At 43.3% G+C, this 20,494-nt stretch overlaps 1 protein-coding gene across 4 annotated transcripts in view; it reads left to right on the top strand.

The window, feature by feature from the left end:
• Positions 1 to 5,092: 5,092 nt before the first annotated feature.
• Positions 5,093 to 20,494, top strand: part of ARNT (aryl hydrocarbon receptor nuclear translocator) — a 45,492-nt gene continuing 30,090 nt past the window's right edge. For 3 of the 4 annotated variants that reach the window (XM_074980495.1, XM_074980493.1, XM_074980498.1), the window contains exons 1-3: positions 5,093 to 5,223; positions 18,325 to 18,436; positions 19,707 to 19,751. In XM_074980495.1, coding sequence (XP_074836596.1) covers positions 5,202 to 5,223; positions 18,325 to 18,436; positions 19,707 to 19,751 — 179 coding nt within the window. In that variant the 5' untranslated portion in view covers positions 5,093 to 5,201. Of the gene's footprint in view, positions 5,224 to 5,523; positions 5,654 to 18,324; positions 18,437 to 19,706; positions 19,752 to 20,494 lie in introns of those variants that run through there. The other variant, XM_074980494.1, reaches the window with a different exon arrangement.

The following is a 20,494-nucleotide window of genomic DNA, read 5'->3' as shown; positions in this document are numbered from 1 at the left end:
TGTCATCAAGCTAGAACAGGTGGTGGGGCTGAAAGTGCCTGACTCTGGGGAGGGCATTCAGTTAGAATTAGGGTGTGTCTAGGGGTGCCTGGCTCTGGTGGATTGCGGGGGAGGGATTGGGTTATAGTGGGGAGCTGGGGTGCCTGGCTCTGGAAGAAGGGAAGGGGATTGGGTGAGAGCAGGGGGCTGCGGCTGCCTGGCTCTAGGGGAGGGAGAGGCCATGTATTATATATTTATTTATATATATTTATCTATCTAGCTATCTAATCCAAAATAGGCTCTTCCATGTGTGGACACACTACTTCAGAATAAGCGTTGCTTATTTGGGGACTTCCCTGTAGTGTAGATGCATTATTCTGAAACATCTTATTTTGGAATAATAACTCCAGAGTAAACTATTCCAGAATAACTCTGTAGTGTAGACATACCCCCGGTTTTCACAGTCTGTGATACGTTTTGCATGGCTGCAAATTTGGCAGGGCCCTACTTATGGAGCTTGAATATATGAGTCCTCCTTCAAAGCCCAAACATAGTTTACTCATCCACAAATTATCGCAGAGGCAAGTTGACGAGAGAAACTCTTCGATTGACCTTCATTACTCCTCATGAGAATGAGGAACACCAGGGTTGAGTGTTGAGCCCTGATGGTTCAATTTGGCATGTGCCCACTAGGGTGCGCTAAAGCAAACCCTGGAAGATTGACCTTACTTTTTCACACCTGTGTTTAGACTCAATCCCACAGGAAGTCATTGGGACCAAAACCTTCAGAAGATTCAACAAGGGACTGACCGTTTATATGGCTAACAGGAATAGCCAGAGTTAGAATTTATGCTGACATACATTTGGGAGGAGATACTACACTTCATCCTTCATGGCTTAAGTATGTGGTGTGTTGAAAACAATTGCAGGCTGTCACTAACTCAGAAGATGTTTCCTGAGGTTGCTGACAGGTGAGGGGTTTCTGTAGAGAAGTGAAGATTAGAGTCTGTCTGCAGGCAGGTAGCTTTCTTAGGGTATGTCTGTGCTTAACAGCAGTGCTTTTTTTTTTTTTTTTTGCTGGTATTTGCTGGTACTGAGTGTTGGCACCTCAGCAGCTCCAGCCAAGTGATTGGCTGAGGGGAGGGGGCAGGGATCCAGATGAATCCTGGCCTCTCTTTTCTTTTAATTTAATTTTATTTTTTTAACAAAAAAGGCACTGATTATCAGAAGATTTAAGCAGCTGATTCTGGCCTCTGTCAGAGACTGGATACTGACCTAGAGGAGCATTAGGTCAGGTCTAGTCTGGTGACTCCAGTATATAGTGTTTTATTTTCCCCTTTGCCATGTGGTGACATTATCAAAGTGGAGGAAGTCTGTAGAAGTTTGAGTGAAAAGAGAGAGAGAGAGGGAAAAAAAAGTGGGGGAGAGAAAGTGTATGGGTAAAACCCCTCAACATCATCATTTTGTTGCACTATGTGACTAAAAAGGAAAAGGGGGAAAACCAAAAAGAAAAAAATTGCAATTCTGAACATTGTTTGAAAACTGAAATTAAATTTGCCATAAAAATGCCATTTTCCAGCAGAAAAATTCTTTTTGATGAAACCTGTTTTTCAATGGGACCTTCTGGGGTGGGGTAGGGGGATGATCAAGACATTTTAACCATATCTAATTTATCAGGGGGACAAAGAGGGATGTGGCACTTTTGAGAATAAGAATGGCAGTTGCCGGAGACAACAGCTAGGATGAAAATGACAAGGCAACCTCACGCTCCGGTGTAGGGGCAGCTCTGGCTTAGACCCTGTGGGTGTCAGAGCCAGCTCCTGCCTCTTTGCTGGTGAGCCCTGAACTGGGCTAGCTTCCCTCCTTTTATCCTGCCTCCAGGCCTGACACTGGCTGTGGGAGAAACAGGGTGGGGCTAATTGGACAAACAGGCCTTGTTTAGCACCTGCCCAGCCAGGCCTTCCTCTCACTCTCTCACAAGGCTCTATTGTGTGTAGACACACTATTTCAAAACACATTTTGTGTGTAGCTGCACTATTTCAGAATAGCAACGAGAAGTCCTATAGCACCCTCTAGACGAACAGATTTATTGGAGCACAAGCTTTCATGGGCAAAGACCCACTTCGTCAAATGTATTTAGCGAGTCTTTGCCCACAAAAACTTATGCTCCAAGAAATCTATTCATCTAGAGGGTGCCACAGGACTTCTTGTTTTTTTGTGGCTACAGACTAACACGGCAACCCCTCTGATACTAGTTTGGAATAAGATACTCCAGAATACCTCTTTTGGAATAGTTTATTCAGGAATAACTCTGCTGTGTAGAGATGGCCTCAAAGCGCAGAGGCAAGCAGCAACAAGAAAATTATTCAGAAGGACTTGGCAGCCCTGCTCCAAGGCATGGTGCCACACATGGCATATCCTCATGGTGAGGGGCTAGACAGGCCCTGCCCCAAGGATATTACAGCCTGAGTGAACAAAGCAGGGGAGGGGAAACAGGAGTGACCTGCTCTAGGTCACACAGTGGAGCCGGGATTAGAATCCAGGTCTCCCAAACTGGTGCTCTAACCACAGGATCACCACAGATTGAGCAGACCCAACCCATGCTGTTGCCCTGTGTGGGAATTGCTGCTTCAGATCAAACCAATTGCCCACAGAGCTGTGTTCTGTCTCCAGCAATGGCTGGTTAGCAGCAGCTTCAAAGGAAAGTTCAAGATCCCCACTAAGGACTATTACTTGGCCCTAATCCAACATTCATAGGTGTCCATGTAAAGGCTCTCATTAACATCACTGGGCACTGGATCTGGCCCCAAAAGACTGAGCCCTTAATATCCTGGCATCTCTTTGAGTCAATGGAGGACTTGGCATGGAAGCAGGGCTGACTCCACATGCAGAGAGGTAAGAACGGACGGACGATAGGTCCATCTGATCTAATGATGTGACAATACCCAATGTTTTGGAGGAAGGGAAACAAAACCTGAATGAGGCAGCTAACCAGCTGGGCATGTCTTTACTCTGATGGCTCAGATGTTTTCATAGCTGTGGCTTGTCACCTTGAGAGCACCTAGAAAAGCACCTAGAAAAGCCCCCTGGTGCTTGGATCTCTCCTCTTCTCTGGGAAGGGAGATCGGCCACTTCTAAAGCACTGTCCCACTATTTCTGTCCCACACAGCCTCTAGGAAGTACTTGGGAAGCGTTGGAGGGAAGGTGAAGAAAGGCAGAGACTAGGTGAGTGGGAGCTGACAGGTCAGTGCCCCAGGCTGCTGACAATGCATCTGCAGAAAAGTAAATGGTGTCTGAATGAAGGATGAGGGCAGGGATTGGCGAGATACAGCCCACAGCCTAGATCCAGTCCACCAAGTCTTTTAATATGGCCTCTATGACTACCATACTGTCTGTTCTGGAAAGAACACGTGCCTGGAGCTGACATAGAAGCTGAGGGTTATGGCAAAAACAGGTCTCGCCTGGGATCTGCAGATTTGTGTGTCTGGGTGCATGTGTTTTTGCTGCAAAGAACTGTGTTTGCTACAAGTGTTTCATCCCTTCTCCTTTTGCCTTCTTTTGGGTCTTGAAGCTTTTCATCTTTGCGGGGAGGTGAATACCTGCTTAAGTTCTTTGCAGGATCAGGCCAGAGTGTCGAGCACATGGCAGAGTTGAGGCCATAGCCTGTATAGTGTTTTGGGAGTACAGAAGACTGCAGAAACTGAAGGGTTAATTCTTTTGTATTACTCAGAGGTGGAGTTAAAAATAACCTCAGGCACAAAGCTCTGGGGGAGCCAGTTTCCTTCCCATAACATAGGCTCACTTCATTTATATAAAGGAACATGGCCAAGGCAGCTAAGGGTTTATCTGCAAGATAAAAACATCACAGAAGGTCTTAGCTCTGGACCCCCATGCTGCCTCACTCAGTATCGCCATTGCTGTGCTGCCACCAGCAATATCAGCAGCCTCATTGTCAGAGGAAAAACTCAGCAAAATAATGCAGACAAATCCCTCCAAAACTTTAACCAAAGAACTGTGCCTGGGCAGGCAACGCAACCAAAGCCCAGTAGCCTCACCGGGGCGGAGAGTTCTTATGCTGGAGCCCTCCATTGAAAGCAGCCTGCTCCCACTGCTGGGGTGGGGCACCAAAGTCATCCCAGAAAGAGCTGTCACATGAATCATTGCCTCAGACAGCCTAGTCCCTACTTCCTTGGTGTCCAACATGTGGCTATTTGGCCAGCTCCGTGTGGCTAGACAGCTCAGAAAATAAATATATTTAATATCGTGGTTAGTTTGCTAAAGAAGTAGCCACAGTAGAACTGGTTGGACACCATGAGACTAGTTGGGGTGGGGTGGGGGTGGGAATTGTGCAGGTATCAAGTTCCAGATTGTAGGAAAGGAGTAGAGCAAGTGTATGCGCGGGGAGGGGGGGACTCAGCTCCCTAAGACCAGGGATCCCCGGTTGGGGGAGGCTATGGGCTGAGCCCCAGGTGTTGGGAGGTGCATAATGGAGGTGGGACAGGGATTCAGTCCCAGATGTGTACATGTGTGTGGGGAGGGAAGCACATGATCCCCAAGGCGAGGGGGTGTGGGCTCAGCCCCAGCTGTGGGGGGGGAAGCACATGATGCCCAGGGAGGGGTATGTGTAGGGAAGCACGTGATGGGGGTTGCACAGGGGTTCAGCCCCAGATGTGTATGTGCATGTGTGGGGAGCACACTGTCCCCAGCTGGGGGAATGTATGGACTGTGTACGGGATGTAGGAAAGCACATGATCCCCAGGTGGGGGGACACAGGCTCAGACCTGGGGGGGCGGGGCTCAGCCACTGCAGGTTCTGTAGACGGCCCCTTCCCTCCCCCGGCGAATGTAGAACCGGCTCCTGGCCCTTTAAAACGGTGCCTACGCCACTCAGTGACATCACTTAACCACACACTCTCACAACAAACTCGCCCTTTAAATCCTGCCAGCGGGCCCACCCCCCTCTGGCCACGCCCCCTAGGAAGGAGGGAGTGAGGCGGGAGGGCGGAGACAGCTTAACTGAGGCCCCGAGTGTCCCCGCCCCTTTCTTCTCCTTGCCCAATGGGGAAGGGCCTTGGAGCGGCTCCCTCTCACCCACCGCGCTCCCCCCTCCCTCGCGGACGCTGAGCGGGCAGGCTCGGCTGCGCCGCAACGGGGAGGGCTTTCCTGCGCCGCCATCTTGGAAGTGGCGGCGGGAGCGAGCGGGGGAGGGGACGACCCGGGGGCATGGCAGCCGCCGCCAACCCGGGTGAGCGTGGGGCTGGAGGCGGGAGGGGTCTGGAGAGCCGCGCCCCGGCGGGGGCCTGCTGGGTGGGGATGGAGTGGCGGGGTAGGCAAGGCTGGGAGAGGGGCCCTGCTGAGGGGGGGCAGGGCTTGGGGAAAGGGGGGGGCTGGGGGGCGCTGCCTGAGGGAGGTGTGGCGCGAGAAGCTGGGGGGGGCGGTGTCTGGGGGAGGGTGGGCTTGGTGAGGTGCCTGGGTGAACTGGGGGAGGGGAGGCTGAGGCAGGGAATGGCTGGAGGAGGGTAGAGGGACCCTGATGGAGGGGGGTGGTTCTGGGGACGTCTGAGCTGAATTCAAGGCGGTGGAGGTTAGCGACTCGGCCTGAGAGTTGTGGTTGTAGGTGGGGGGTCGCCTCCTTGCTAAGCTTAGAGAGAAGGCTTAGCTGACGCCCTCACCAGGTAATACGTGAAGCTGGGCTGAACCCCCTCCCCAATGAAATCCCCCACCACCGTTTTTTCCTACTGTTCTTTTGCTCCTCGTTGGCTTGTGTTACTGCTGCCTGGCTTGTGCCGAAACAGACCCCGCTTCCTCTCAAGGCCCGCACGTGTGGCCAACCCTAGCTGTATGCTTGGTGCTTATGTCTTTGTTTTTCACCTCTGTGAAATCGTTGTTGATTGGCACGCAGTTATTTTCGTGATGCTTTTTAATGGCTAAGATTGGGGTGTTATTTCCAGGCTCACCTTGACTGGTTTTTGCCATAGTAAGAAATAAAATTTGTTACTGATTGCTCATGTAGAAAGGGCTTTGTACATTAGGAGTCATAGCAATCAGAACAGTATCCCAGTTCATCACTTCTCAGTCGATTGGCAGGTAAAATGGACAGTACACAAGAGCATGAGCAGCTGGGCTAGGCTGCTTCTAACATCATAAATTCTGGCTGACCATGGGAACTCTTTTTTTGTATGGGGAAAGTCTGGTGTTTCTGATACTTGCTGATTTGAAACTGACTTTCATGCCTTGCTGTATGTTTCTGGCTAAAATTATTTCATTTGTATTGGTTTATTTCTGGTGTAACATCACTGTCAGTGACATTGTGGATTTGCAGCATTGTAACAGATCAGAATTTTGGCCTTTGCTTGTGTTCTTTGAATTGTGGTGTGTTTGGTATATTCTCATTTGTGGCTTGAGGCTGATTAGCTCTCAGGCTGTGGGAGTGGTTCAAGTTCATTTAGTACTATTGTTCAATAGAATTGTGAAGGATGAAATTTTCATTCTAAGTAAATATAATTTGGTATAGTAACCTCTTGTGGCTTTCAGCATTAAGAAAGCAACTTGTGTCTTAAGCTTGTGGTGATCTTGAGGTGAGAGTGCAGCACTGACGTCTAGAAATACGTGGTTGTGGCTTTAGATATAAAGAACTGAAATTCTGCAACAAACAAAAGTCAGAATTCCCTTGAGTCATTGATGCTTGTGTTGCCATTTGGTCAGAATATGATGACTGAGATTGAAATTTAGACCCCACCAGTCCTGCAAACACTTATATGCAGTGCTTCATACATCAAGGAGACTCCTCAAAGTAGTAAAAAATTCAGCATGTAGGTGTTTACAGGAATGGTGGCTTATTAAAGTTATTGCTTCTGTCTTCTCTGCCAAGGTTACTGTATTTTTAATGCTGGATTTTGTTTTCTCTTGCAATTTCATGAGTAAAAGAGGTGTAGTTAAATCCACAGCTTGCTGCAGTAAAATTATGGGATGGGGCATTTTATAATAGATACTGTAACACAATAGCATCACTAAACTACAGAGTAAATACAGAGTATTTTGTATTGTTTGTATATCATAAAATGTTTATGCAACTTCATCCTGCTGAGCTGGGTGATATTTAGCATTGTGGAGGTACTCTTTAAACATTGCTAAATTCACATGTCAAGAACAAGTTTTCCATCCGTGTTTACTGTTTATAACTGCATGCCTGCAGTTTGACAAACAGACCAATAATAGCTTGATTCCCTAGACAGGAAAAGTTATTTACTCTCAAGTAATAGTTAATTGTATATGTTCAGCATAATGGTTTGGAAGATAAGTTACTTGTAGCTGCTGTCCTTGCAAGTTTTGACCCCTTTTTCCTTTGGTATTAAAAAGTGGACTGCAAAGTTCAAGTAAGTGAGCTAAGCCCAGAAATATGCACTGAATGTCCTCCTATTAAGCTGCCTATGAGTCTGGTGATGGGTAAAACTGGTTACAAAATATGTTGCAATTTACAGCTTTTTAAAAGCACAGCAGTTTCAACCTTAGGGCTTGGGTCCTTAAGATTTTGCCCAGGAAGACCAGTAGGCTCTCTTGAACAGTCACTGATGGTTCACTGGAATTTCACAGGTGCAGGGTGTGTTCGTGCCAATCAGCTTGCAGAATTGAGTCCCAAGCCTATTGAATAGAAACATTCAAGGCACATTTCTGGCTTAATTAACTTTTTACATAAGTATTTATATTTCTGCCTAAGCAGCAAGCTGTGACACATTGCTAAATGAATACAGATGCTCTTTTAATTTCATTTTTAAATTTCTGCTTGTAAAGAAGCATATCTTTCCACTGTCAGTTCTCCAGCAGTTAATCTACATCTCCCCTATAGCCTGAGCCTTCATTACATAATGGAAGAAGGATTTAAACTGCTCTGCAAGAAACTTGTATAATGTTTGAAACATAATTTTTAATGGTAGATATTTTTTGTAAGGTTTTAATTGAAATGGGAAAAACATTCTGAGAACAAAAAGAAGCAGTGAAGGGGGGTGGGGTGGAATGCCGATCAGATGGAAGTATACAATGAGACCTGATTTATTCAAATCAAGTTTAGAAGCTGGTATTTATTTGGATTCTAGGAACACTGAAGGTTGATGGGACAAATATTTGACGTATTGGTTGAATTATAAACTTCCATTCCCTGTTCATATCTGTTTTTTTTTTTTTAAATATTGGCAGTGAAGTGAGAGGTACAAGGTTTATTTGTCCTTGGTTTCCTGTTAATGTTACTTTATTTTCCTACTAGTCTTGATAAAGCATGATAGTGTAAACAGTGCCCAGACTCATAATAAATGCACAGCTTTTATATTTTAAAATATGCTGTGTTTTTAAAAATACCTGAGATGCTAACAGTGACCAAAACTTTGTTAGTTTTAAGGGTAACCAATTTTTATATAATTATTTATGTTCAGGTTTGCTGTGTTGTTTTTTTCCCCCTATATTTCCTACCCCGGCAGAACCTATTAACAGTGGCTTTTTTAAAAGAAACAATACCAGTGTGCAATTTTCATCTAAATATAGTCATTAGCTAGACAGCACTTCTTGCAGTTGCTCTCTGGTAGTGATCTTTTTTGTAAACTTCCTTGCTGTTTCTGCATCCAGCCAATTGAGTTTCAGTCAAATGAGCTTTGTGCTAAAATATGCAAAACTGATAGCTATGGTAGAAGCGTTTGACAGACACTTCTGTGGGAAAAGATTTTTCTGACAAAACCTCTTCCGTCACTCTCCCGATAGAATGGCGCACTGGTAGTTCATCCAATGGCTGCCTAATGAGCTGGATACCCTGCCTGTCAACAGAAGGCTCCCAGGAGTGTCAACACAGCTTTTTTGTCAGCAGAATTTGTCGACAAAGGCCCTCTTCCTCATCTGGGAGAGGCAGAAGGTTGTCTGCATAAGTGCTGACTTTTTTTTGACACACTGCCAAAATACATTTTGTGTGTGCATGTGCTACCAGTTTTGTGGACAAAACTCCTTTAAGGTAGCTGTAGTCATACTGAGCAGGCTACACTGGCATGGTCATATCTCTTAAAGCAGTGTTTCTCAACTTGGGGTACATGTACCCTTCGGGGTTCACTGAGGTCTTCCATGGGGTACATCAACTCATCTAGATATTTGCCTGGTTTTAAAACAGGCTACCTAAAAACGCTAGTAAAGTCCGTATAATCTAAAAGTTCATACAGATAATGACTTGTTTCTGCTGCTTCATGTGACTTACACTGAAATGCTAGTACAATATTTTTATTCAAATTCATTAATTTGATAATAAGGTGGTAGAAAGTCTGCAAGTTTTCAGTAGTAGTCTTCTGGGATATTTTTGCATGTTTTTGTAAGCAAATAGTTTAAGTGGGGTGTAACTTGGTGGTTGGTAAAACAAATCTGACTCCTGCAAAGGTACAGTCATCTGGAAAGGTTGAATGGCACTCGTTTCAAGACCTCCGATTACTTTTGACCGTGTTTTCAATGGGTGGTACACATACAGAACGCTGGGGGTACTTATCAATTTTTTTGAAAGGGGTACTTTTATTTAAAAAAAAAAAAGTTGAGGAACACTATCTTCAAGTACACAATTCTGAGTTCAGCTGTCCTGAAAAACAAGCACTCTTGTAGCACCTTAAAGAGCAGTTAAGGTGCTACAGGGCTGCTTGTTTTTCTGAGACTTCAACTATTCTGTCTTTCATGGTTTTTACTTGTGTCGTATGCCACCATTTTGATGCCACCAATCGAGACAACCTCCTCCACAAACAGAATTGGTGCAGAACTATGGATGCTCACTTTTAAATGCTAGACAAGAAGGAACAGAAGGTTATGTTCCATTAGTAATGTTTCAGTCTCTTCCCAGTCAGTCATATTGGTTAGAAATGCAAAAGATCCATAGGGTACATGAATTTTGATTTTTTTTTTTATTCGTTTGTTGTCCTGGTTTGTGTGTGTTGGGAATGGATTCTGAAGACAAATATGGATTGCTTGTTAATGGGGCTACTGAAGGATTAGAACAAAGACTTGAACGTTATCATTTTGGTGGTTGTTTCTGTGATAACCATAATGTAAAACATATCCTGTTTGCAGGGTCATGGAAGATCTGCTCTTCACTTTGACAGACACATGTTTCTATTAGGGCTTATCTACACTTGCCCCCAACTTCGAAGGGGGCATGTTAATCAGGGTGATGGGAGATTACTAAGGAAGTGCTGTGGCGAATATGCAGCACTTCATTAGGCTAATTCTCCCCTGCCACAACTTAGAAATGTTGAACTTTCAAAGTGCTGGCATGCATGTAGGAGTAAAGTGCTGTGGGGGAGAGTTAACCTAATGAAGTGCTGCATATTCACTGCAGCACTTGATTAGTAATCTCCCGTCACCCTGATTAACATACCCCCTTTGAAGTTGGTGGCAAGTGTAGACCCAGCCTTAATGACACATTTGAGCTTGCAAAAAGTTGGTTTCTTCACATTTGAGAACACGTCCTGTCTTGCTGCATAACTCCTGAAAGTGTTTACAGCTTACTATAAGAATAATGCTGTTGTTACTGCAGACTATTCAGTGCTTGCTTTCTACTTCATCTGTAGGCACCTTTAGTCAAAACTTCATACAGTGACCTTTAGTAATCAGGTTCCATATTTACTACAGTGAAAATAAGAAACTATAAATTGAACCTCTGTAATCTGGATTTCCCTAAACTGGCTACACCCTAAGTCTGGCTCCCTTGGTGATTTAGTGAGTGCTGTGGGGCTGGACCACTCAAGAGGCGGTGGGGGGGGGAACGTCATTAAAGGCGGAAGCATTTCTGGATTAGGAAGGAGCAGAGCCCCAAGAGCCCATGTGTAGAGCTAGTCAGGGGACAGTGGGAAGCAGAGGAGCCAGGATTGACCTTCTCTGGTCCAGCAAATTCCTTGGCTTGGGACTGATCAGGTCCTGAGGATGCCAACCAGGGAGGTTCAATCTGTACTTAATGAAGTCACTGCTGAGGACTGAAAAAGATGAAGCCATTGGTATGCCTCACCTTCATTTCAGACATTTCTAGGTTAGCAACATCCTGAACAGTTCATAATGCTACAATTTTCCTCTTGTGACAGTTGATTCCATCCACTACCTATGTCTTCATTTTCAGTTTCTCCACCCATTTCCCTTTCCCTCTCAGCTTTTGGATAGTTCTACAACTTTAATGTTCCCTAAGAGGCACCACAAGGCTTGCTCTTATTACTTCCCTTCTAATTTCTGTATAAAATTTTTATTCAGACTAAGATTGGAAAAAAGGCCAGAGCTTAATGTTTGTTAACATTTGAAAGCGATTTATGTCTGTGTAAATATTTCCAGATGACAGAGTTCTTAGATTTGAACATAGTCTTGAGGGAGGGTATTTTCCCTGCAGGCAGGGGTGGGGGTGGGGTGGAACGCAAATGGATTTTCCATAACACTTTTTATATTATCCCCTTTTCGCTTAAATATTGGGCTTTGTCCTTCTCTACACTCTGATCTCGGTGCATTCCACAGACTGTTTTCTTCAGCCTCACAATCTTCTCCTGAAGTAGGCAAGTGTGAAGTGCAGTTCTAGTTTTTACAGATGGGGAGTGGGTTGGGGCAAAGTGACTTGCTCAAATTCACATGATTTGTCTGTAAAGAAACCTGGAACCTCATGCTTTTAGCTCTCAGTCCTGGCAGTGGCCCTTGAACGCAGTGAACATGCAGACAGATTAGAAGAAAGGAGCTTTGTTTTAAAAACATATAAATAAATTGCTGTTTTGATCATAAATCAGTCTTGAAAATACAAGGTCATTTCCTTCCTCTGTCTTTAACCAGAAGTTCCTCCCTTCTTAATAGAACAGTGACATAGTGTGAGCTTCAGTAAACTCAGAAATGCAAATACCATGGTTTTAAACAGGAAAAAATTACACACATCATAAAGCCAGCAACTCCCTGAGCAGCTACATACACTAGTCTAGACAAAAAAAAATAAAACTCCTCCAAGATTTCTTCTAAATCACTTAAATTATCCTCAAACCCAGGATTGGGTGTTACTAAGCAAATGAAGCAACATCATCACCCTCCTACGGATTGCTGGCTATATGTGTTAGATCTCAAGAAACAGGAGAAACAGCACATTTAAAAAACATTAAATCAGATTTATAAATATTCTGTGCTTCCAAACTTGAGTGATCAGCATTTTAAGAGCCTTAGGTAACAGTAGGTGCTCTGGTCACTAGAAAGGAGTGTGGGAAAGAGATTTTTTTTAACTAAAACTTAGGGATGGGAGCATCAGGTCTTTCCAGATGGATGGAGAACTTGGTTCCAGATCGTTCGACACACAATGCAACATGGCTTTGTGGGAAGATTCTTTGAGTAGGTTTTATTTTTAAATATCTATACAAGTTTCACAGGGAACATAGGTACGACACTAACTACTTCAATATGGAAAAGGAGACTAATGGCAAAGAATTTGCAGGATGTCTTTTATGCAGTTTTGGGGATTATACTAAACTGTCATTTTAAAAAAAAAGACTTACCCGCTTCTATTGGTACTTGCTTACATCTAGAATGCCCATGATCTTGGTAAGAATAAGAGTAATGGCTCTTCTACTTGCCAAGCTTAATGGTTATTACAGATGGTTGTCAGCCTTGGCAAATTCTACAAATTGGCAACATATGGGTAGTCTTGCTGTGATATTCAGTGGTATGAACTACATTCAGTTTGGGGCATTCAAGAGACTAATGCTGGCTAGCCATGTATTTTGGTGATTTGGGGGAGAGGGGTAAAATGCATGTGCTGTTTTTTTAAAATGCCTGACAGTATGAGGATCTAATTTTCTTGAGATCAGGCGACTTGATGTAATGCAGAAATGCATGGCAGTAAAATGTTTCTGGCTATTAACATTGACAGTTGTTAGCGTATATTTTTTGCTCTGTATGGAGAAAGTTTTTTGCTTTAAAAATCCCCAAAGCTACTCTAATAATGAAATATATAATGCATAATTCACATCCAAAAGATCTAACAAGTTTCTTGTGTGGGTGTTTTTGTTGCTGTGTGTAATTTACTTAAAATGGATTTTTTGTCATGGTTCGTGACAAGATGTTTGATTACAGTACTCTTGGCTAACTAATGAAAATGTTGTAATGTTTTATACATACAAAATGATGGAGATTAATTTAGCTATAACCACTCAGGAGAGCAATCTTGGAAGTCATTTTGGATAGTTTTCTGAAAACATCCACTCAGTGTGCTGCAGCAGTCAAAAGCAAACAGAGTGCTAGGAATCATTTAAAAAGGGATAGAGAATAAAAATACCACATTGCCTCTATTTAAATCCATGGTATGTAGTATGCCCACATCTTGAATATTGCATACAGATGTAGTTGCCTAATCTCAAAAAACTTATATTGGCATTGAAAAAGCTTCAGAAAAGGGCAACAAAAAATGGAATGGGTGCCATATGAAAGATTAGAGAGACTGGGGCTTTTCAGCTTAGAAAAAATTAAGCAGGGTTACGATAGAGGTATATAAAATCATGACTGGTATGGAAAAAGTGAATAAGGAAAGGTTGTTTACGTGTTCCCATAAAAAAAGAACTCGGGGTCAGCAAATGAAATTAATGGGTAGCATTCATTTCCTCCTCCCCCCCGCCCCCACAGCACGATAGGTCTGTGGAACTCCTTACCAGAGACGGTTGTGAAGACAAAGACTTTAACAGGGTTCAAAAAAGAACTAGATAAACTCATGGAGGTTAGGTCCATCAATGGATGTTGATGGAAAGGTAGGAATAATGTCCCTAGCCTCTGTTTGTCGGAAGTTGGAAAGGGATGACAGGAGAGGGATCATTTTGGTGATTGCCTGTTCTGTTCACTCCCTCTGGGGCATTTGGCATTAGCTTCTGTCAGAAGACAGGACGCTGGGCTAGATGGGACTTTGGTCTGACCCATGTGGCTGTTCTTGTGCTCTCTTGTATAGTGATATGAAAACTTAGTGTGTTGCATGCTACATAATACAGATGCAGCAAGAGAACAAAAAATATGCTGACTGCAGTGTTGGTAGTACTGAAAACTGCTAGAGGCTTACTACTTAATTGAAATTACACAAGCACATGAAAGCTCTGATGTCAAAGTCCCATTGTCTTAGGTGTTGTACAAGCACCTAGTAAGATGGACTTGTAGGCTGTTTGAGGCCGGGGCAAAGTAGGCCAGAGAGTGGGAAGAGAAATGTAGGCATGACAGAGCTCAGAGAAGATCTGGAGATGAAATCCTGGCCCACTGACAAAACTCTGGTTGATTTCAGCTAGGACTCCAATGAGTTGCAGTTTAGTATTTTATTCACTGGAACTACCCAGCCACTGTTTCTACCCTGATGAGGCAGAAGTGTTGTGACACCCCCCTTCCCCCCCCCCCCAAAAAAAGAAGGGCATACCGCAAGGCTCTTAAGATTGTAGTTGTAGAGTCTGGCAGGATTCTTTAAGTGGAGAGAATAGCTATTTTGGTTGCTTTGTTTAACACTGGGTTAGCAGTTTAAGTGTGCCTAGAGGTTGGTGATGCAGTAAAGAAATGTAAACCTAGATACCTTTCCAGGCCCTATAGTGGAGTGGGCAATCATTTTTGATGTGGGGACCCACTCCAAGGTTTTGGAAAGTGGTCAAGGGCCACACTTTTCTATGGAGGGTGCGTGGGGTCTGGAACAGAGGTGATGTGCAAAAGGAAGCTCTGTGTAATGGATTTAAACTTGAGGGTTTTCTTTTAAAATTTAAGAGGCTGCTAATTGTTTTTTTAAGGAATTTTTATTTGTTTTAAATCCATTTGTTTGTTGCAGGAAATGATCAGGGGTGTGGTACAGTAACTATTCAGTGATGATGGACTTTGAGATTCAAAAAGTGAAATCTTTTATAACCATTAATACAAAGTGTCAGCATATGTTCAAGTATACAAAGTAAACTGTTTAAATTAAACTCAATCAACATTCTTCCTATCTATAAATTCTGGTGGAAATATTTTTGTTGGTTTGCATGTACATTGTGAAATTGATGTTGACAATCAGCAATTAAAAATCTAATTCTTCCAAGTGATCTGTAAAATGGCTCAGGACACAGAGCAGTTCTCTGTGGGCCAGAAAAATCTTGCTTAGTGCCGTGTTGTTAGCACATACTGGTTTCACACCCAGTGCCTGAGCTTGCAAATGCAGTAGACCCCCGAGTTATGTGTAGGTTGCGTTCCAGGGCAACCACACAACTCAAATTTTACACAAGTAGGGAGGAGTTGGGAGCCCAGGTGGCAGCCTGGCTCCCCTCTGCTTGCGGGAGATGGGAAACCGATTTCCTGGCTCTGCAAGCAGAGGGGAGTGGGGAGCCAGGCTGCTCCTGCTTGCTGGAGCCAGGAAACTGAGCAGTATAGCAATGCTGGTCAGTTTTCCCTGGTCCTGTGAGTGTGGGCAGCCCAGAGCCTGGCTTTGGGCTGCCTGCATAGCAGGGAAGCTGACCAGCATTGCTGCACTGTTCCCTTTAGCCACTCCTGTTAGTGGTGAAAGCCAAGAGTCAGGCTGCCAACCCAACAGGAGCTGGGAACCACTCCTGTCAGGGGCAGCGAGAGTAAGGCTGCTGCCCCTGACAGGAAGAGGAAAACCTCTCCAGTCAAGGGTGGCAGCCAGGTTGGCTCCCCACCACTCAGTCACTTTAACCTGAGAAACGCGTAAGTTAAGTTGCATGTATTTCAGGGGATCTGCAGTAACTGAGAACCTTCTACTTCTTCGGGAGTTGAAAGCAGAGATGGGAAAAGTACCCCAAAAGTTACTTGAGTAAAAGTGCAACTACTTTCACCCCAGATTGAAGGAAGGTGGGAAGAGGCAGGGGGATGTTAATTCTCTGCTTCCCTTCCTTTGTTGCTCATAATTATCTCAGGACAATTAACGTGCCCCCACCTCTCACCCACTTCCTTCAATCCTGTTTGATTTGTCTTTTTTTTTTTTTTTTTTCTTGGTCCTCTGTACTTTGCGTATGTAGGTCTGTATTGGAAATGAAATTGATCTGATGACGTGGGTCTGTCCCACGAAAGCTCATCCCCCAATAAATCACTTTGTTAGTCTTTAAAGTGCTGCATTTCTGGGGCTTTGATTTGATTTGTTGGAGTACAGACTAACCCAGCTACCTCTCTGTTACTATGAATAATTAAGTATTTCAGATATTTAGAGATAAGTGAATGTATTTTGTCATCATCGGTGGTTGGCTGATTGTCCGTAGAAGGTTTCCATTGAGGAAGGTGGGCCATAGGCATAAAAGTTTGAGAACCATTGTTTTAGTACCAGTACCATAATCTTTGAAGACCATCTTTCCTTTGGTTCCCCTCTCTGTTAACCTAATAAAACTTGTCTTGAATATTTTTAGTTCCAAAAATGGTCCTTGTAAGGAGGAGTAAACTTATGCCTTGCTTAGCCAAAGTAGTGTTTCTAAGGGAGGCTTGTGTTATTTACATCTTACCATTAAGTTTTCAGTCCTTCAGGTTAACAAATGTAAACTATGTACTCATCCCATGCTGAACTCTGATTCCGTAACCCTTCAAATGTGTGGACAGTACATAGGCAGGTTAGAACCTTTGTCCCAATGAATGGATGCTTTGTTCCATTGCACTAATATTGTGAATGGTGTTCTCTCTCAAAACCCCAAACTTTACAGAAATTTGGTACGCCCAAGATCTATTTTTTCCCCTCTGGCTTATTTTATTGAAACTTTATAGCATGGAAGTATTTAGATGCTGACCCTTTTTTAAGCAGATTATGTAATTAACATTCATTTTGAGATTATGCACAATTCTTATTTGGGAATGTACCATGAATATGTTAGAATGGGGCAGGAAACATTTAATTAACTCAGGTTTAGCCAAATTGTGAATATTTCACCTGGGTTTGAATTCTAACATGCATATTTTAAATTTGACTCTCTTCTTTTGCTCACAAGTTGATCCTGATTTAGAATCTTTAATTCAGCCTAGACCAGTGATTCCCAGCCTTTTTCACCAGTGCAGACCCCCAGTTGACGCCCAGACTGTTCGTAGACCCCCATCAAAGCCAATTCTAGCCACTACATACACTTCATTAAATGAAAAAGGAAACCACAACATTGTCAGACAGCAATTAATAACATTTATTGGAAGATATTTAATTTAAAATAAGTATATTTTAACTTTGCAATTTATTTTAAATGTGTTTTCTGATTTTACTTATCTTTTTTAGTGGACCCAGGTTGGGAACCACTGGCATAAAGGATTTGCAGCCAAAAATTAGTCTTCCTTTAACTGAAATCATGCACTTTTTAGCAAAAGGAAATAGTTTCTCTCAGTTTAATTGTTGTGGTACTAAAATGAGGACAATGCTGCAATGTCAAGTATTCTTTCTTTTCCATTGTTCTATAATTCAGTGGTAGCACATGGTTAATATATTTGTGCTCAGGTGGCACCAGGGCTCTTCTACAGATCCAGTTAGGCAGAAACACAAAGCAGAAGCATGAAGGGATTAGCTGGTGAAAGAGACACAGGTCTATCTGACTCAATCACCAGTGTGAATCTAGCCCGGATTGGCAGGTTCATGGGCCACAGGGGGAATCCCAGTGGGCTGAGGGCTGCACTCCCCTGCCGCAGCTGCTGCTGTTTCATGTTTGGCCTACTTTGGAAAAGAGTATTTAGTGATAGGTAATGAACAAGAGTGGTGTCCAGTGTTACAATTGGAAATCTGCAAGAGGCTGAAGATTAAATGGTTTCAGGATGTCTTCCTGGTTCAGTTAAGCTCAGTTGCTTACATAATGAAACTCCAATCTTATATCATGTTTCATTTGTAGATTTCAAAGGGTTCTACAAAGATTAAACTGCCCAAAACCCTTATGAAGTAGTATCTATTGGGGGGGGAAAAAGTGTGAAAATGTACTTCCTAGGGCCAGCTCTAACATGAGTTTGATTCTTACCCCAGTTGTATAACAATTGTATAAATCACGTTAGTAGCTCGCAGCTTTCCTTCCCTTTCCCTTCTGCATACCAGACTGGGACCAACTAGTGTTTGAGTCAGTCTCTGATTTCATCCATGCCTACAGCAAGCTCCTCCTCTTAAAAGGGAGCACATCTTTTAATTTGAGAGCTGAGATTTTGATCTTAGGAAAAACAGCACATGCTTAGAGCTCCCAATCCACCCTTAATAAAGGCTCTGAAGAGGAGAGACAGATGAGAATGGCTTGCATGTTGTATAAAGTCTACCCACTTAGAGGGCTTAACTGCACTGCAGCTCAGATTTAATTAATGGATAACTAGTCAAATGGATAATGAGCTTCAAAATATGAAACAGGGAACTTGGCATAATTGTTTTTTCTTCCCTGCTCAGAAATGGCATCGGATGTTCCCTCTTTGGGTGCAACAGTTGTTTCTGGGAACCCTGGACCTGGTACACAGGCTGGAATAGCCATTGTCCAGAAGACACACAAGAGACGACCAGGGTGAGTTGTAATAACTAAAAACAGAGTAAGATCCTTGAGACAATGTCTGCTCCCTGGCAGAGCAATTTGTGTAACGTAGTAAGGTGTGGTGAGCCTTGTAATGAAGAAATTTCCCCTTTGAAAGGCTTTAATTGTTCCTCAATTGCTTCAACTACCTTTGACTTCTGTTTAATCATTTTATCTTTTATGCAAACTATTCCCAAATGCCTCTAAGCCAACATAATTAGAGTTAAAGGGAGTGGTTAAAATAAGTTGTTTTATGACACTAGAGATGTCTTCATCCAAGGCTGGGAATGACTTAAGGATCACTGAAGTCGATATAACAAGTCTACTCCTGAGTATGGTAGCTGCAAAGGAAAACTTCTACTGGTGCAGATGCTGAGACTGCGGCCAGGGATTGGGAATACCAGGGGATCCATAGGGAAGAGCCTTATTGTAGCAGTGTTATTTGTACAACAGTTTTTTATTGTGCTAAAAATACCTATGTAAATTGAAGGGACAGGGAAAATACACTTCAGTAGTTACTCTTAAAATGCCCATTGCTGGTAAAATCCTTTTATTTTCAAGATGACTAAAAGCTTCCCTCACCAGCTCTGGTCACTGCTCCAGCACAGTCCTTCCCACTCCGTCCCCTGCTGCTTGTACCTTGTGTTTTATTTATAGAGTTGTGTGCAGCAGAGCTGGTTCTGGATGCCAGGTTCCAACCTGAAATGAAGCAAAGAGCTAACTCCTTCCCCCATCCCCCCAAAAGCATATAAAAGGTGGCCACAACAGAAATGGCAGCCTTTTTTAACAGTGATGCCGTGTAGTATTATCAAGAGTACCAGGTGTATAGTTAACTAACTTTTATTTTGTTTGCCATTTTTAAATTAAAAGAAACTTGACAATTTTAAAGCTGCAAAAGCCCAAATTCTCCAGTTGGCAACTATCACTCAGATCAGGTGGGGTTAGTGGAGAGTAAAGGGAGTTAGCTGCTTGATAAGATCACTTGCTGCTTTGAATCACCTAGAGTACTTGGAAACCAAGGTTAATGTATGGTGAGGGTGATGTCAGGTTAAATGGCCTTCTGCACCATTGCATGATGCACTTCTGACAAGTGCATATGGGAAGCTACCTGTTTGAATTTCCCAGCTCTTCTCAGTATTATAAAGAGGGGTTGTTTTTAATGTTAGTTTCTAACAGATTCTAGAGGGCCGACGTGACAGTTGTATACCCAGTCTGAAAGGAGAAATTATCTCTAATGGCTGCTTTTCCTGCTTCTGTTTTTCAGGCTTGATTTTGATGATGATGAAGAAGGGAGCAACAAATTCCTCAGGTGAGGCTGCTCTTTAGGTTCATACACTGTTAAAATGTGTAAAACTTGGGTTAAAACAAGAGTTGTAAATGCTCTCTGCACTTGGAAGGCTTTCCTCCCAGGACCTGTGGGAGCGTTGTTGACTGGGCCTCTTTTGAAGGAAGGCAGCAGCTCTCCTTGAGCTAGGGGAACAGCTGCAGTAAAACAAGGTTTTTTGGACAGAGGTAACAGAGAACACAGATGCAAAGTATCGAGGGTAAGCCAATCAAAGCAAGGAGATCTGGATACTTTTCTTTAGCACATCAGGGATGTGTACTGAATAGGAAAAAACATTATCTATAATCCTGCTTCTCAGTATGCTGTAATAGCTAAACCCACTGGAGTAAGCCAAAGAGAATCTTAACTGTCTCGAAACTGGATTGGTGTGCTCATTCACAGTATGTAGTGGTATCTGGGTAACTTTCAGATGGGACAAGCCCAAGAATGTCCTGTCATGTTCAGTTGCTGCCCTCTGTGTTTGAGTATTCCCATTAGAATGTCTAGAACAAAAAAAAAATCTGCCAGTAGTAAGCAATGTTCCCTCTAATCTTTTCCAGTCATGAGTGGAATAAATTTTTGTGTACTGAGGCATGAACAAATGTGCACAACCAGTAGAAATAAAAAACCTGGCTGTGGGCACTCTGCTATTCAGCTGGGCAGTATTTGAATCTCTCCTGGGTGGCTGCATGAATGCACATCTTACAGGGAACTCTGGTAATCTCTTG

The sequence above is a fragment of the Carettochelys insculpta genome, chromosome 30, assembly GCF_033958435.1.
Source record: "Carettochelys insculpta isolate YL-2023 chromosome 30, ASM3395843v1, whole genome shotgun sequence".
NCBI classification, from domain to species: Eukaryota; Metazoa; Chordata; order Testudines; family Carettochelyidae; genus Carettochelys; species Carettochelys insculpta.
The sequence above is the reverse complement of the archived record's forward strand: the minus strand, read 5'-3'. Positions and strand labels throughout refer to the sequence as shown.